General features: G+C 34.4%; 1 protein-coding gene across 1 annotated transcript in view; it reads right to left on the reverse strand.

The window, feature by feature from the left end:
* Window positions 1-692: 692 nt before the first annotated feature.
* Window positions 693-18,702, reverse strand: part of LOC124797092 (lysosomal alpha-mannosidase-like) — a 191,428-nt gene continuing 173,418 nt past the window's right edge. Inside the window, 1 exon segment of the mRNA XM_047260760.1 lies at window positions 693-1,253. Within this exon segment, the coding sequence (XP_047116716.1) occupies window positions 693-1,253 (561 nt within the window).

An 18,702-nucleotide genomic window follows, 5' to 3' on the forward strand; every position in this document is an offset into this window, starting at 1 on the left:
TTAAATCTGTTTGAAAAAAAAGGCTTTTAGGAATAAAATTTCCATTTGTTGAAAGAAATTTGATTTGTTTTCATCAGTTACTACTTCAGCAACTACTTCCACGCACACATAGTGTGATTAAATGTGTTAATGTTCTTGATGAATCGCTAGTAAATAAAGAAAATTCTTAAGAAAAGGTTTTGAAAGTAAATTCACGGTTCACCATTGTTAATTTGTACGGTTTGAGATGCAAATGTGTTCTTAAGAGACGCCAAACTGTCACGTGTGGGACGCTCAGTTTACGAGAAGCACATCAGGTCCATGTTGAAGGCTGTCAAGAAAGCTCTGCCTCACATGCTGTGCATCATCAAACACTGAGGGTGACTTGAGGTTCTTTAGGGCTTACCGAGCACCCTGTTGAAAATAACAGCTATGTCTGTCATAAATGGCTGGCCTACCTGAAGGATCTTCGCCGTAGTCGATGACAGAATAACGTCGCTGATTCTTCAAACTAGAAGGCACAGGGATCACGCTCGGGACCAGTGAAGGCAGCCATCTTTGCTGCAACTGTCGCTAGTGCTTGCAGTGGTGTGATTCGCAATAGCATACTATGTGAGTCAAACGTCTTTCTATTTTCCTACAAAGTTACGTCAAGAGTGAGTCTTAAGTCGTATGAATAAATTTTTAAAGTTACGAAGTCCTTTCAGAAACACTTAGTATTGGGGACAATATTGTATCTGGCTGGGATTATTAGAGGAGATGTGCAGAACGGATATGAACTGGACTGCCTTCCGACGTGAGGCACACTGCAGTACAGTGAAGAACAGCGACGAAAGAGCGTCGGAAAGTGGACGCGCCTTGGCGCACCCGCCGCCGTGCTGGCGCGCCCCGGTGTCCTCCGACTTGGCGGTGCGCGCCCCGCAGTCGCCGACGGCCGTGCAGTTGGCGCCCTGCGGGAACAGCTGGTGGTGCGGCTTGCGGAAGATGCCGGCGGAGGCAGAGTGTAGGGGCAGCGACTGTAGCGTGGCGAGTCGTTTGGGGTGCACCCTGCGGCGGGCGCCAGCCAATCGGATGCGCGCGTCCACGAGGCGCTCGGCGGCGGTGCGGCTGCGCAGTTTGTCGCAGTTGGCCGCCACGGTCAAATTGGGCAGTGGCTGCTCCATCAGCGCTTCTGCTGCCGCGTCTGGCGGCACGGTGGGCTCCACCACCGCTTCTGCTGCCGCGTCTGGCTGCACGGTGGGCGTCGTATCCTCGTCACAAGTGCAGCAAAATCCCTACCACAGACAATTACCAACAATACCGCCTCTCCTCAGGACACCAGGCACCTGCGTCTGCAGAGCGTTATACGGTAGTTCTCGGCTTACTATTCATCCGGTCTAAGATACAGGGTGATCAAAAAGTCAGTATAAATTTGAAAACTTAATATACCACGGAATAATGTAGATAGAGAGGTAAAAATTGACACACATGCTTGGAATGACATGGGCTTTTATTAGAACCAAAACAAAACAAAATTTACAAAATGTCCGACAGATGGCGCTGGACAGCAAAATGTTAGTGACTGCGCATGACAATCGTGTATAGAACGAGCTGTAATGAGAGAGAGAATCAGATGCGCCAGCAGTTGCAGCATGTTGACGTTACCTGTAAAGGCGCTTTTAGTGAAGCTGTATTATAAGAATGGGGAATGTGCTAGTTCAGTGTTACGATCCTATCGCCATAGGAAGGGGATTCGAATGGGTAAAGGTCCATTGGCAAATGCAGCTGTGGCGAGAATGATTTCGAAGTTCGAAGCCACGGGTTGTTTAGACGATAGACCCCGTAGTGGCCGACCGAGCACAAGTTCGTCTATGCACGGGGAAATCAGTGCTCGTGCAGTCGCACGTCGCACAGGCATTCCATGCACTACTGTTTGGTTGGCACTTAGGCGTACCCTCCGATGCTATCCGTACAAAATCCATCGGCATTATGAACTGTTACCTGGCGATTTAGTGAAACGGAGGTCATTTGCGGTGTGGGCGTTTCAAAAGATGGCGGAAGATGACGATTGGTTGAGTAACGTGTTGTGGACCGACGAAGCTCATTTCACGCTCCGAGGGTCTGTCAACGCCCACAACTGCAGAATTTGGGGTACCGAAAATCCTAGAACTGCCGTGGAAACTCCATTGCATGATGAGACAGTCACGGTATGGATCGGATTTACCACATCTACCGTTATCGGGCCTTTTTCCTTCGAGGAAATGCGTGATTCTGGATTTGTAACTGCTACCGTGATGGGTGAGAGGTACGCCGATATGTTACAGAATCGCATCATCCCCAGCCTGGCTGATAAACACCTGCTGGAACATACGATGTTTATGCAGGATGGCACTCCACCCCATACTGCTAGACGCGTGAAAGATCTCTTGCGCTCGTCGTTTGGGGATGATCGTGTGCTCAGCCGCCACTTTGGTCATGCTTGGCCTCCCAGGTCCCCAGACCTCAGTCCGTGCAATTATTGGCTTTGGGGTTACCTGAAGTCGCAAGTGTATCGCGATCGAACGACATCTCTAGGGATGCTGAAAGACAACATCCGACGCCAATGCTTCACATAACTTCGGACATGCTTTACAGTGCTGTTCACATTCTCGACTACAGCTATTGTTGAGGAATGATGGTAGACATATTGTGCATTTCCTGTAAAGAACATCATCTTTGCTTTGTCTTACTTTCTTATGCTCATTATTGCTATTCTGATCAGATTAAGTGCCATCTGTCGGACATTTTTTGAACTTAGTATTTTCGTGGTTCTAATAAAAACCCATGTCATTCCAAGCATGTGTGAAAATTTGTACCTCTCTATATGCATTATTCTGTGATTTATTAAGTTTTCAAATTTATACTGACTTTTTGATCACCTGGTATATACAACTCAATAGTTCCTTTCACAAGCCTACCATACCTACTCTTCATCACCTATTTCGCCCATATTTATGGTGAATCCAGCTCTTGGACAGAAATGAAAATGACAGAAGTGGGAGCTTCAGATAGCCAAGCGTTTACAGAAAAAGCAGTTTTGACACATGTCGAGTGTGGCATGAGCCATTCATGACAGCGTAGTTTCCAGGCAGCGTTTGGCACAGCGAAATAAGAAAGGTAATTCGATGGCTGTTGGGTCGAGTCATACGTGGAAACCATTTTTCCTTCTTTTCCTTTCAGTTTATACATTGCTTTTGCCACAAACAAGCCGGTATAGTGCTCAGTTTATTGTATTTTTTAATATTTTCATTAAAGGTACGAAAAGGAAATCCAAAAGCTAAATACAGGAATGTCCTCATTACTTTATCAAAATCTTGGAAACACCTAACATCCTAATACAAAAAGTTTTTCACGGACGTGATAAAGCCCTATGTGGAAGAGAGCAAATTTCTTCAGTTAATTAACTCATGGGGAGAACAAACAAATCCACAGTTACACGACGAGGTTTCTCAAGATGAAGAAACACTGCCAACTTGCAGTATTAATGTGATTCCCCTTAAATAAACTCCACTAGCGCAAACCTGCGATGTCTGTTTTTATTGTCAGATAATAAATTTAATCAGAAACTTTCAAAACTGTTTTATCTCAGCGAAATAAAAAGAAATCACTGCCGCTCAGGATTAGCCGAGCGGTCTAGGGCGCAGCAGTCATGGACTGTGGGCCTTGTCCCGGCAGAGGTTCGAGTCCTCCCTCAGGCATGGGTGTGTGTGTTTGTCCTTAGGATAATTTAGGTTAAGTAGTGTGTAAGCTTAGGGACCGATGACCTTAGCAGTTAAGTCCCATAAGATTTCACACAAATTTGAACAACAAAGAAATCACCGCATCAAAATACATTCCACAGTGCATAGCCAGGAATACTCGCTAATGTTTGACACGTGGTTTTCTGTGTAACAGTGTGATGACACACAACAGTTTATGAATATTAGGTGAGTTTGTTTTTCTACAGCAACTTTAAAACAACCATCTAATAGAAAAAAAATAGCGCTTACAAAGTGTGGAAGATGATGAGAAAATTATTGCTTCCTCTATTTTTACAATGAACATCACATCGGCGCGTATGTATCATCAACAGTAAAATAACAAAAATATCTAATTTTATACACTGATCAGCCAGAACATTATGACCACCGATCAACTATCGATATAAACCCTTTCAGGTGGCAGCAGCGTTACCTTGGCGAGGGATGACTGCTAGACAGACACACACGGTGCATGTAATATCAGTGAGCATGCTGTCCGTGAGTAGAATGGGGAAAGCGCCCGATCTGAGTTTGAACGAGGGCAGATTGTGATGGCCTGGAGGCTCGGCACGAACATTTCGGAAACTGCACGAATATTCATGTGTCTGAAGAGTGTTGTGGTTAGTGTCTTCCCAAAACCAAGATGAAACCATGTTCAGAGGTCGTGGGGATGGGCCGCCACCCCCTCTTACGTATGTCTGACATTGTAGCCAGTGAAAACTGATAAAACAGGACAGGTGGCGAACTGTGGCGGAAATAACATAGACTTCAGTGCTGGACAGAGTAAAAGTGTGTCTGAACACACAGTGCACCGAACACACCTAACGATGGACCTCCGCAGCCAATGATCCACACATGTGCCAATGTTAACACCCTGATATCGGCACTATGGCTGAAACGGGCACGAGACCATGAGCATTGGATATTGGCGCAAAGGCGGAGCGTTGCATGGTCGGATGAATCCCGATACCTTCTTCATCATGCCGAAGGAGAGAAGCGAATCCGTCATCTTCCAGGGAAGTGCTCCTTGACACCTGTAGTGCGGGGCAGAGACAAGCTGACGGTGGTTCGGTTATGCTCTGGGGAACATTTACATGGGCATTCGTGGGTTCAGTGCAGCTCATACAAGGAACCATGATGGCCGAGGAGTATCGTACATTGGTTGCAGACCACTTACATTTGATTTTTCAACAAGATAATGCGCCATGTCACAAGGCCAGAAATGTGATGGAGTGGTTCGAGGAGCACAGTAGCAAGTTCCAAATGATTTTCTGGCCCCAATGCGCCAGATCTGAACCCGATTGAACACATCTGGGATGTGATTGATCATGGCATCAGAGCTCATGGCCCCCTCCCCGGAATTTACGGGAATTAAGCAACTTGTGTGGGCAAATGTGGTGCGAACTCCCTCCAGCGACCTACCAAGGCCTCAGTGCCTCTGTGGCATGACACGCAGCCACTGTTATCCGTGGCAAAGGTGGACATACCGGCTATTAGGTAGGTTGTTATAATGTCCTGGCTAATCGGTGTATACAAAGATCACATGTACAGCTTAAAATTCATTCCTAGAAATTTTTTAACAATCTGAAATTTTCCTTCGCATTTCTCTTTCACATGTTTTTATGAAAACATTAATGATTACAATATATTGAACATTATTTCGGTTTTTTGCAGTAAAAGCAACAAATAAATTGAAAACAAAAAGTCCCTGTATAGGCAGTTGGCCCCACAACCCTCTTATTACTGTTCTGAACTCTTGCCACTGCGCCAATCGCTGCCTGGAAACCACAATAACATAATTGACTCATGAATTTCCTCATCCACTTCCAAATTTCTGTTTTACCTAAATGCTTAGCATCTGGCACTCCCACTTCTTTCACTGTAATTTCTGGCCAAGCCATACATACGGCATGAATTTTGAGAAAATCTGTGATGATAAGTAGATGCAGTCCCCATGTTAGTCAGATTTAAGCCTTCTGCTAAATAGCGACTTTGTTATCTCAACTGATTGCTCATGGCATTATATTTCTGTACTGAGCGAACATTTTTGTTTACTCGTTGGCAGCAAAAATTGGGTGCCTTGCGAGAAATGTCTGCAGTGTGGAAACACTGAGGTTAGAAGGGGCCATTCTTTTTACAAAGAAAAATATTCTTTTTCTGTGTCCTGGCTGGTTTATTGCTACACACCACGAATCCATTCCTCTCCTGTCCCAACATTTTCATCTCAGAGTACCAACTGAAACCTATATCCTCAATTTTATGTCGAACATATTCCTGTCTCTATCTGTAGTTTTTGCTCTCTACTACTCCCTCTAGTATGATGGAAGCTATTCCCTCATGTCATAACAGACAATAGCAGGGCAAATAGAGTTGTGGCGTGCTTTGTTAGTGTGGGTTGGCTACATCAGGAGCAAGTATGCACTCAGGAACAAACCTATTGTTTTCTTTTGATTGACAGGTTATGGCCCCCAGGGGATAATCCTTTGATTCACAGGTAATGATTCCCTGAGGATAGTCCTTCTTTTTGATTGACAGGGCCTTAGCCTATTGTTCCACCATCCCTCCCCCTCCTCTGCCCCCTCCTCCTCCCAACCCCTCAGGAAGCCTCCAACCGTCCACCCTCAACCTCACTGATACAAGTACGTTTTCAGGCCTGGATTATTCGTATTGCCCTCTCTCACTCTATCAATTTGATTGACTACTTAATTAAATTTATCAATTAATTAATCCATCCCCCTTTGGTTAACCCCTCAAATATCTCCTCACCTATCTGGAAATTGACAGCTCTGTGCTAGATCTTACGTCAAGAAATTCAATTACATACATACAAAATTCAGTTTGCAGGGGTCAGACCTCTCCGCTCATCATTATCTGCTGTTTCGTAAGTTGCTGGTCTTATAAAGCAGTAATTAAATCGATCGCTTTTTTTTCCGATTGCACGAGGAATACCATTTGAAACAACCATCACACGTAATTACACTGTTAAAAATCTTTCGATTTCAATGCACGCACCATCCAGCGTTTCCATCTGCAGACCTGCACCTAATGCCGTCTTGCTCCAGCACACATACAGCTCCCTCAAGGTTCTGAAAAGTGTGCCTGCGTCACACGCATATCCAAGAATGTCCGCTCAGTCTCCGCGACTGTCAGACCTGATGTCACACTAATCCCCAAACAACTGCATCTGAGAAATTCCTCTATTTCTCCTCCTGTCATGCAAGGCCTGCACACACCATTGATCACGGTTCGACAGAATCACAAACAAGGCAGCGTTTACCTGTTAAACCCCTGCAGAATACCAGTGCACATGAGATGCCTTCTTTCCAAGGCATATTCCTGACTGAGAATGGATTCTGCCATGGCGTCTAACCCGCCATCTGTGCTGGGGAGAGAGGAGCTCGTGACAAGAAATTCAATTATACAGGTATAGCACAGAATACAGCGTTTATTTATAAAATTCAATTTACAGGGGCTGGATCCCACTTTTGTTTGGTGGGAAAACCTCACATCCATCAACTACAAGTCCTAATTACATAATTACACTACTAAGGATTGAAGCAGTCGTCTTATTGGAAAATTTTCCTGTGTGCGCTCACCTTGACATGCAGGAAACGACTGAGCTAGTGCACACTGCCACACTGCCACCACCAGAGGGTGTTCCAAACCCCCCCTACTCCCCTACTCCTCGCACCCTTCATCACACTGTGCTGGAGAAGAAGGATCGCATGACCTGACATTCAAATCAAAGTCAATAATATATTGATAAGTATTCTTTAATTAATCAGTTTACAGGTGGCACAGTTCCACCACTTGTGTAGACACCAGGGCTGCACCCCTCACCCTTGCTCCCTATGACATAATAACTGTTATCATAAAGGAATGGAATTAAATGCGATATATTACCCACCATTTGGGGTCTCCCGCATGTGTGCCTATCGTTAGGCCGCCGCAACAAAAGTCAAATCAGCCCAATGTCATAATTAAATATCATGTTAGGAGATGCATTTTGTAGGTTCTGGACGACTCAAACCAATTTTACATTTTCTCAGTAATTTAACTGATTTTTTAAAAAATTCAGTATATTTAATTAATCAACTGAATTCATAATGTTAACTAAATACCTATTTTTTACAATAACACAACTGATTATATTAACTAACTGATTTCTAACTTCATTATTTTATTTACAAAGCGATTGTAACATAATAACATGTATTAGTTAATAAAATTAAGTTATTTTCTAAAAAATCACGTTGTGAATAAAAGTAAATAAAGCATATTAGTTAACAAAGTATATTATTTTAAAAATCACATTCACATTGTGAATTTAAGAATGTAATGAAAATTTATTAGCTACCAAAAAAAATTATTTTTAAAAAATCACATTATGGACTCTATATATCATGAAATTCATTATTTTTTTTTAGGTTTTTCATTCCTTTATATTTTAACTTCATTTGTCATTTTTTAATTATTTCAAATCAAAATCAGCAATTAATTTAGAATATCTATTTGGTAAAGTAACTTAATAACTTTAAAAGCATTATTGAGTTCTAGATAAAGTTGTTCTTCATATCCAGTATTTAAATATTCACAGTTTGTAATGTTATATAAAACATTTATCTTTATCTCGTTTCCTTTTTTAATTTCTTTAGAAATACTTATGTTGTTGAGATTCTTGATTAAAGTAGTTTACACTTATAAAGAAAAAATTTTTATAAGTTTAAAAAATAAATTTGTAGTTTGTTTTCTACATATATTTAAAAACTTATAGCCAAATGATTCACTGAAACTTATTCGCCTCTTTTATTTTTTATAAATCTAATAAAAAGATAGTGATTATCCTATTTGTTTCAGTAATGAAAATAATGCAATCATATTTTTCATAAAAAACGTATTGATGAATGGTTAAAAGAAAAAGAAAATTGTCCACTTTGTAGAACTATAATTAAAAATAAAGTACCAGAAAAAATTGAAATAATTGATATTTATGCTATCTGTGAAGCTCAAGATGAAGCAGCATATTTTGGTGAATGAGTATATTATGGTGAAGCAGGATATTATGATGGTGATTAATTATATATTTAAATTGTAAAAATTAAAAAATTAAAAAATTGTACTTTTTCAGAAATCTAATAATTTTTATATGTAAATGGAGCAAGTTCAACAAGATTCTTCTATAAAATCTAAATTTTGTAAAGATTGTAATACAGAGAAATCAACTGATAATTTAACTTTACAAAATTTACAAAAATGGTTATACAACTATATGTAGACCATGTATAAATAAATATTAATTAAAATACACTCCTGGAAATTGAAATAAGAACACCGTGAATTCATTGTCCCAGGAAGGGGAAACTTTATTGACACATTCCTGGGGTCAGATACATCACATGATCACACTGACAGAACCACAGGCACATAGACACAGGCAACAGAGCATGCACAATGTCGGCACTAGTACAGTGTATATCCACTTTTCGCAGCAATGCAGGCTGCTATTCTCCCATGGAGACGATCGTAGAGATGCTGGATGTAGTCCTGTGGAACGGCTTGCCATGCCATTTCCACCTGGCGCCTCAGTTGGACCAGCGTTCGAGCTGGACGTGCAGACCGCGTGAGACGACGCTTCATCCAGTCCCAAACATGCTCAATGGGGGACAGATCCGGAGATCTTGCTGGCCAGGGTAGTTGACTTACACCTTCTAGAGCACGTTGGGTGGCACGGGATACATGCGGACGTGCATTGTCCTGTTGGAACAGCAAGTTCCCTTGCCGGTCTAGGAATGGTTGAACGATGGGTTCGATGACGGTATGGATGTACCGTGCACTATTCAGTGTCCCCTCGACGATCACCAGTGGTGTACGGCCAGTGTAGGAGATCGCTCCCCACGCCATGATGCCAGGTGTTGGCCCTGTGTGCCTCGGTTGTATGCAGTCCTGATTGTGGCGCTCACCTGCACGGCGCCAAACACACATACGACCATCATTGGCACCAAGGCAGAAGCGACTCTCATCGCTGAAGACGACATGTCTCCATTCGTCCCTCCATTCACGCCTGTCGCGACACCACTGGAGGCGGGCTGCACGACGTTGGGGCGTGAGCGGAAGACGGCCTAACGGTGTGCGGGACCGTAGCCCAGCTTCATGGAGACGGTTGCGAATGGTCCTCGCCGATACCCCAGGAGCAACAGTGTCCCTAATTTGCTGGGAAGTGGCGGTGCGGTCCCCTACGGCACTGCGTAGGATCCTACGGTCTTGGCGTGCATCCGTGCGTCGCTGCGGTCCGGTCCCAGGTCGACGGGCACGTGCGCGTTCCGCCGACCACTGGAGACAACATCGATGTACTGTGGAGACCTCACGCCCCACGTGTTGAGCAATTCGGCGGTACGTCCACCCGGCCTCCCGCATGCCCACTATACGCCCTCGCACAAAGTCCGTCAACTGCACATACGGTTCACGTCCTCGCTGTCGCGGCATGCTACCAGTGTTAAAGACTGCGATGGAGCTCCGTATGCCACGGCAAACTGGCTGACACTGACGGCGGCGGTGCACAAATGCTGCGCAGCTAGCGCCATTCGACGGCCAACACCGCGGTTCCTGGTGTGTCCGCTGTGCCGTGCGTGTTATCATTGCTTGTACAGCCCTCTCGCAGTGTCCGGAGCAAGTATGGTGGGTCTGACACGCTGGTGTCAATGTGTTCTTTTTTCCATTTCCAGGAGTGTATTATAATAAAAATCGAATTCCATGTGTATGTGGAAAAGTGCTGCTAATATTATTTTAAGGAACATTTACGATGAAATCCAAGTGAAGAACATTCAAAAATATTTTTAAAAATAAATAATGAGAAAAAATCGACAGCTACAATGAATAATGAAAAAGTTTTAACTGAAGAAACACCTACATCTATAATGAAACGTAAAAATTGTCATGAGGTTAAATATTTAAATTGTTTTTACATAAATCCTTCACATAAAGATAATCATAATAATAAATGTAAGAAGTGTACTTTAGAATATATTAAGTATAAGAAAGCTTTTAACTTTATGATTTAATATTTATTAAATAATAATCCTTTATGATTAATTAACTAAATTATTAAAACTAATCGTATAAAAACTAATAGAGTGTTAAAATAAGTGATTGTTAAACTAAATAGTAAACTAATTGATTGTTGAATTAAACAGTATAATTCTTCTAAAAACTATTCCTTTTTATTTTCGTCTATGATAGACCAATGTTTAAAAATTAATAGTGAAACCAAACAATAAATTAATTCTCTTTTTGATTAATTATCTATTAAAAATAATCCTTATCCGTCTATTAAATATTTATGGTTTTATTTAAAAATATTTTTTGCAAACCTAATAAATTTTTTTGTAATAAATAAAAGCAAAATGGAAAGTTAAATTGATACTGAACTACAGCAATTTAAAGTTGCTACTCTCATGTATTTTGTAAAATAAAAAATTTATGAGGGGATTCAAATTTACATAAAGCTGATGTAATTAGATTTATTATTATAAATCGAGCAATTATTGTTAGAAATGTTCCAATTATCTTTGGAAATTATACACCTGAAGTAAGTGAAAATAACACATATATTGTTAAAAATTATACACCTGAAGTAAGTGGAAATAACACAAATATTGTTAGAAATTATACACCAGAAGTAAGTGAAAATCATAAATATTGTTAAAAATTATATAACTGAAGTAAGTAAAAATTGTACAAATATTTTTTAAATTTATATACCTGATATGAGTTAAATAACACAAATAGTGTTTAAAATTATACACCTGAATGCAGTTCTAAGGTGCTACAGCAGTTGCTGAAGTAAGTGATAATTTTTGGAAAACGTTACCATATTATAATATTTATGATGATTTTCTAACTAAAGAAGATAAAGCATTCATAAGAACATTTCCATTTTTACAATTATATTTGTAAAACTGAAACCAAGAGATAGAAATACAATTAAAGATTATTTAGTTGAAAAAGCATTTGCAAACAGATTACAAACTATAAATTTTGAAAATAGTATAGATATACTTGATCCTAATCATTTTTTTACTGTAGTAAAACAAAATTTTTAAAACTGTTTTTTTATTATTATTTTTATAATGATAAACCTAATGAATACCAGGATTTTTCAGATGTATTTAAAATTACTATACCTGATTTGAAAGCACATCTTGGTTTAAAGATAAATTTTAATCTATTTTGTGAATATAAATGACCAACAAATGAAATAATAAAAATTTCAAGAATTTAGACAACAAACACGAGATTATACTATTATGAGAGAAAAAACCTTTAATAAAAAATTTAAAGAAACTAAAAGAGATATTTTAGAAAAAATACCAAATTTTCAAGCACAAGGATCAGGATGGTCATTAAATAGAATTATTGCTTTGCAACTACCAAATATATTCAACTGAAAGGATCCTCTTATATCGATTTACCAGATAACATTAAAAAAAAGCCTTTATTAATCTCAAAAATAATGATGAAAAAGTTTTCTATGGTCTATAAAAGCAGCTTTGTTTCCTGTAGATGTACAGTCCTTGATTGTATTCCAAAAATAGAAAACATTGTTAATGTATCTAAAAATGTTTATTCGTTTGATGATGATGATGAAAAATATCAAGTGAATCCATTAAAAATTACAAATCTAAAAAGGAAAAAATGTAAGTCTATTTATTTCAAGAAAGATAATAATTCACACTATTGTTATATAAAAAATTTAACCAGAATTTTTATCAAGTCAAATCACCAAACATAAATCAGTAATATGTATTTGTGATTTATGTTTACTACATTTTAATAGTGAAGAAAAATTAGATAATCATACACCAAATTGTTTAGCTAAGAAACCATTAAAAGTTGAATGCCAAGTAAAGGAAAATGTGTCTATTTTAAAAATTCTCAATATCCACAAAAAGTTTGACTTGTTATTTATGCTGACTTTTAAAGTTTACTTTTTAATATTGAAAATTGTTAACCAAATCCAGAAATACCATACACAATGAAATATCAAAAACATGAACCAAGTGGATTTTGTTACTATATAAGATACATATATGGAAATTATAAACGAGTTATTTATAGAGTCCCAAATTGTCATTAAAATTTTTTTGAAAGTATAAAATAAGAGGTTGTAGAGATTGGAAAAATTTATTCCGAAATGGGAGAAGTCGAACCAATTACAATTGAAAAAACAAAATACCTAATAATTCTAAATTTTGTATATTGTGTAAATACCATTATACAAAAACTAATAAAAAAGTTCGTCATCATGATTATCTAACGGTAAAATATATTGCTCCATTGTCAATAATTATAATTTAAAACTAAAACAACCTGACTGTGTACTTATTTATTTACATAATTTATCTGTTTATGATACTCATTTTTTGTAAAAGAATGAGCTGTGATAGTAAAGAAATAGATCTAATACCAAAGTATACATTAGTTTTGGTAAATATAAAAAAATTTAAAAATGAGATATACAATTCAAGTAAAAAACAAAGTTCTGATGATAATAAAATATGTGTATTGGAAAATAAAATAGATACATTAAAGTATGGTCATTCTAAGTTATAAAAATGTGATAAATTAATTCCATATTAAATTAATAAAATCAGTTCTATATAAAATTATAAAAAATTTTATATGTAAAATGTTTCTATATAAATGGAAACATTTTACAAAGATGAAATAAAACACAAAAAAATTTTGTATACAAAAACTACAAAATTTAATAACATAAACAAGGAAATAATTAAATAAAAGATGATATAATTAAATAAACAATGAAATAATTATAATAAACTGAATAGCAAACTAATTGTTTTAAAAACCAATAGTTTAAAAACTAATTGATTACAAAACTAAATAGCATACGCCATCTTTTAAAAACAAAAACTAATTGATTGTTAAACTAAATAGCAAATAAAATAGTAAACTAATTCATTTCAAAAACTATTTGTTTAAAACTAATTGATTGTTAAACTAAATAGTAAACTATTTCTTTATAAAATTACTTTATCTTTATTTAACCAACTCTCGTCTGAATTAGCAACAATGAACCACTTAAAAAAATTCTTATCTATCTTTCTTGAAACTTTTTCAACTAAGTATACATCTCGATAATTAGTTTTCTGTAGTTCTTGTTCATAAAATTATTCCTTTTACATCTTTTAATTTATATGTAAATGGATTAGAATAAGGAACGTTTCCAATTTGAAATATTTCTGTTGACCAATTAGCTGTATATCCTTTTACAAAAAGACCTTTCAGTTTACTAATTCTAATTTTATTACCGTTTTTTAAATTTAGCATTTTCATTAGATATAATGTTACTTATTTTTAAATTTTTTTCACTAACTTCTATTGGTTTCATTTTTAATGTAGAATTTTTAACTAAATTTAATCATTTGTAATTTCCTTGTAAAGCAAATTCTTTCCACATTTTTCTTTAAGTGTTTTGTTAAAACATTCAACAACAGATGCGTTTAATTCTGAAAAAGTTGAATAATAATTATTGTTATATTTCTTCATTAATTCTTCAAAATCTTTGTTATAGAATTCTATACCATTATCTGTTTGTAAATTAATTGGCTTAGTAACTACTAAATTTTTTTGAAAAGCGTCAACTACATTTAAAGCTTTTTATCTTTAATAGGAAGAGCAAATGCAAATTTGGAAAAAACATCAATTATTATTTATGAATATTTATAAACTTTATTTATTTTTGAAATTCCTTTTAAATTTGCAGAATACATATCAACTATAACAGCTTGCCATAAATCATCTATAACAATAGAAACAACATTTCTTGTTTTGAAAATTTTTCTAATTGGTTTATTTAATTCATTAATTATATTTTCACTAATGTTATTTATACCTTCAACATTTACGAAAACATTTAATGAATTTGCTTCTTTCAGATTTACAAATTGTACAAATGTCTTCAATTTCTTGTCTACCATTTTTAGTTGTTGCTCTATGTGGATTATGTGGTTCGGTAAATTTTTTAACTTTAAACAATAAATATGGTCGTCTTTAAGAGCTAAATGTGAGGTATGATTTTCCATTTATGTATAAAAAATTTATACGGATAAAAAATTTAAAAATGTTAAATCTATTGATTTGTGATTCTAACGATTTAACATAACTTTCTACTGAATCAGTTTTGACTAATGCATTAAGAAGAATATTTGTCATATTGTTTATTTCTTTATCATAATGTGCCATAATACCATTTCTTTACTTTAAATCTAAAAGAAGCTGGTTATGGTCTTCTTTATTAACGTAATTAAAAAACTGTGTTATGATGCTGGTGTAGTCTGGATTTTGTTACATATTCTTTTTCTAAGTATTGTTTGTTAACTACATCTTTTGCTCAAGTCTTCTATTTTTAAAACCAATATAAACTTTAGTTATTTTAAAAGTAACATTAAATTCTTTTTGAAAATGTTTAATTGCTTTAGATATCTTTGGATCTATTGATGATTGAATTTGTTTAATAGAATTTTCATTTTCTTCAATTTTTCTAAATTGAAGGGTAGCAAATTAAGTACTTGTTCAGTTTGTATAGTTAGATGTATCTTATTTTCAAAATGTCCATTTATTAAATCTAAAGTATGATTAAAATTATAGTTCTCACAAAACAATTTTAAAACAAATAAACAAAAGTGACCATGTAATACTTCATCAAAATTTTGTATTATTTCTATATTATAAAATAGTTCATATTTTCCTAAATTTTTAACTCATTATTTTGGTATATTACCATCAAATGAGCCAAAAACAATTTTCTTATTATTATTTTTATAATGATAAATCTAATGAATACCAGGATTTTTCAGATGTATTTAAAATTACTATACCCGATTCAATTTTTAATGGTTTATTTACTTATTCATCAATCATGTATAAACCTGAAAATGTTTAATTTCTAGTTGTATAGTTAGTTTTTCTATATCAAAATTACTTAATGCATTAGGATTTTTATGAGTCAATTTTCAATTTTTTTGTTTTATTTATTCCATTAATAACTTATTTTTCAATTTCTAAGTTATGTCTTTTTTTGTTCTTCTAATACCTTATAATTTTTCTTTTGGTTTAATACTGCATTAGCAATTGCTGCAGATCCTCCAGCTAATGAACTAATTGTTGCGAAATATGGTAATGCAGCTAATAATAACAGTAAGAATCCACCTTCATGTTGTGTTAATTCTTTACCATTTTTCTTTTTTGTTACATATTCAGTAATTATTTTTACAACAGGAATAGCTAATGTAACAAGTAAATTTCATCTTATTTTTTTTCTTTCTTACGTTCTTGTCGTTCAGTTATAAATGGTTCAATTACATTTAACTGTTCATTATTTAACTTTATCTTGATTGGTTTTGGTTTAGTTTTACCACTAGATAGCAAAGTATAATCAATTGTAAAGCTATTCATTACATAGTTAAACATTTAATAAAGATTTTTCATTTAGTTAAAAATTTATATAGTAAAAATTTATTTAGTTAAAAATTTTGTAAAGATCTTTATATAGTGTAAAAATTTATGATGACTTTTGTAATTCCCCCGCATTGTCATCAACATTAATTCCCATACTTAATTTTCTTATTCCATACATTATTCCTCTAACAGCTGTTGGTGCAATTTTTTACCAAATGAAATATCATTTGCATAGATTCTTTCTTTTGGTGCTAACTGAAGTTCTTTACCAGTTATATGCCTTTTTAAAATTCTTTATTATCTCCATAAGTAATATCACGTTTTATACAAGCTTCATCTAATAGATTTATTCCTTTATCAACTTTAGCTAATCTTTCTTCTAATTTTGTACCTGGACCACAAAATATATAAACTGGAAGATGCATTTCAAATGGTACTTTGTTAATTAAAGTATTTACTAAACCTTTTCCAATTTTATCACTTTTACAAAATGTATGTGGAAGATTAAAATGGAATTCCTTTTAGATTATCAATTATAAAATTTTAAAATTTGTTTGTTAACATTTGTGCAATACTAACTTTTTCATTATGATAATTTTACTTCCAGCTAGTTCTTCACCATGAATTACTGCTAATCAATAATTAATTGTCTAACATCATTTAACCAAACATATTCAATGGATTTTTCTGTATATTTTTTAGCGAAACCTTCACCAATTCTTCAGGAAAACTAATACTGAAGAATCTATAGTTGATTTTCATAAGTTTGGAAAACAATCATCAACAATTGGTTTTAATAAATTTAAATATTGATTACCTTTACTTGATATTATTATATTTGGATTATTATCAAAATATAATGCCTCCCAATTTAATAATATATCTGCATAATTTGATATATTAACACCATCAAACATTTTATTTAAATTTTCAATGGTAATTTGTTTCTCAGTTAAAAGTCAAATTAATTCATTTGTATCTTCATATGTTTTTTTACCAATTGTTAATTTATCACCATTAAATTCTACAGGTAAGTTACCAACATATTTAGACATACCAACAGGTTTTAAACCAAATACTTTATCTTCTCTATAATTCAGATACTTTAACATTCTTTTACTAACTTTTATTTTTTAGTTTTGTTTATCTCTTAATTTTCTTTTTCATCTTGGTATTTATTAAATGCATCTTTAATTCGTGTTTCACTTAATGTATGATCATATTTTGCAGGAATATCAACAGAACAATCTGTTAATTTTTAATTGGTGATAAAGCTTCAAATTCTTCTTTATGATGATATAAAATCATTTGTTATTCAACTTCCCTATTTTCTTCAGTTGATTTTAAAACATTATCACCTAAATCATCAATATCTTCTTTTACTTTTTCAATAGCTTCAATAATAGGTTGATCTTCGTTTTTATTTTTTTCATATTCTGTTCTTGGTTACTTTTTCCAAAGCTTAAATTTTTCTTATAGCTCTTCAGCTTTCTTTCTATTTTGTTTATCTTGTTTAACAATTTTTTCATCATAATTTGCAAACACTTATTAATGGAGAAGAAACATTAATTATGTTTATTTTTTTCTTTAATAGTTATGTTTATGTTTCTGTTTATATTTATGTTTATGATGTTAAGGAATGTTGTATTTTATTTCTAAATTTGCGTTCATTCGGTTTTCTAGACATATCTATTGGTAAAGAAACCAAATTCATCATTCCATCATTCACTACACAATTCTTTAAAGTTACAAACTTTGAATCTCCACCAACAAACTCATGGTAAATATGATTTAAAATTGAATCATCTTGTCTAAAAATATTTTAAAAATTAAAATTGTCTCTAACTAAGTGTTTTGGTATTTTTGAATAAGATTGTGCTAAGTAAATGCAATCTATACCTTTGGATCTACCTGTAGTAAAATATTCTCTTACAATATCTTGATTTTCCAATGTAAAGTCGTCAAATACAACTGAATTTTCCTCACATTCATCTAATGGAATAATTTCTTTATCATTTCAATAAAACTAACAATATTTTCATTAATTTTATTTTCAATTCTTTTACTTTGTTTTATAAATTCTTGATTCATTGGTTGTTCTAAACTTTTTGAGTAATCATATATATGTTTAATTTTGTACCAGTTTAACCATCCTGGAGCTAAAATATAATTTTCAATCATTAATGTTGTTTTTTCACAACCACTTGGTCCAATTATTACCATCCTAAAGAATTTGGTAAAAGTTTACCATGTTCTTTTTTTAACTTATTTTCTGGAATTCTTACTTCTGGTTCCCAATGTTCTATTCATTCATTAATAAGTATTGTAATTTATTTATTTTTCATTTATTAATAATTTTTTCAACTTAGTGATAAATCTTCTATACGTAGAAAACGATTAACTGTTCCAATATGTGATAATTATAATAATGTTTCATTAGTTGGTTTTTATTCAACTTTTTAACACAGAATGTTACAACAAAAATTAA

The sequence above is a fragment of the Schistocerca piceifrons genome, chromosome 1 (assembly GCF_021461385.2).
Source record: "Schistocerca piceifrons isolate TAMUIC-IGC-003096 chromosome 1, iqSchPice1.1, whole genome shotgun sequence".
Lineage (NCBI taxonomy): Eukaryota > Metazoa > Arthropoda > Insecta > Orthoptera > Acrididae > Schistocerca > Schistocerca piceifrons.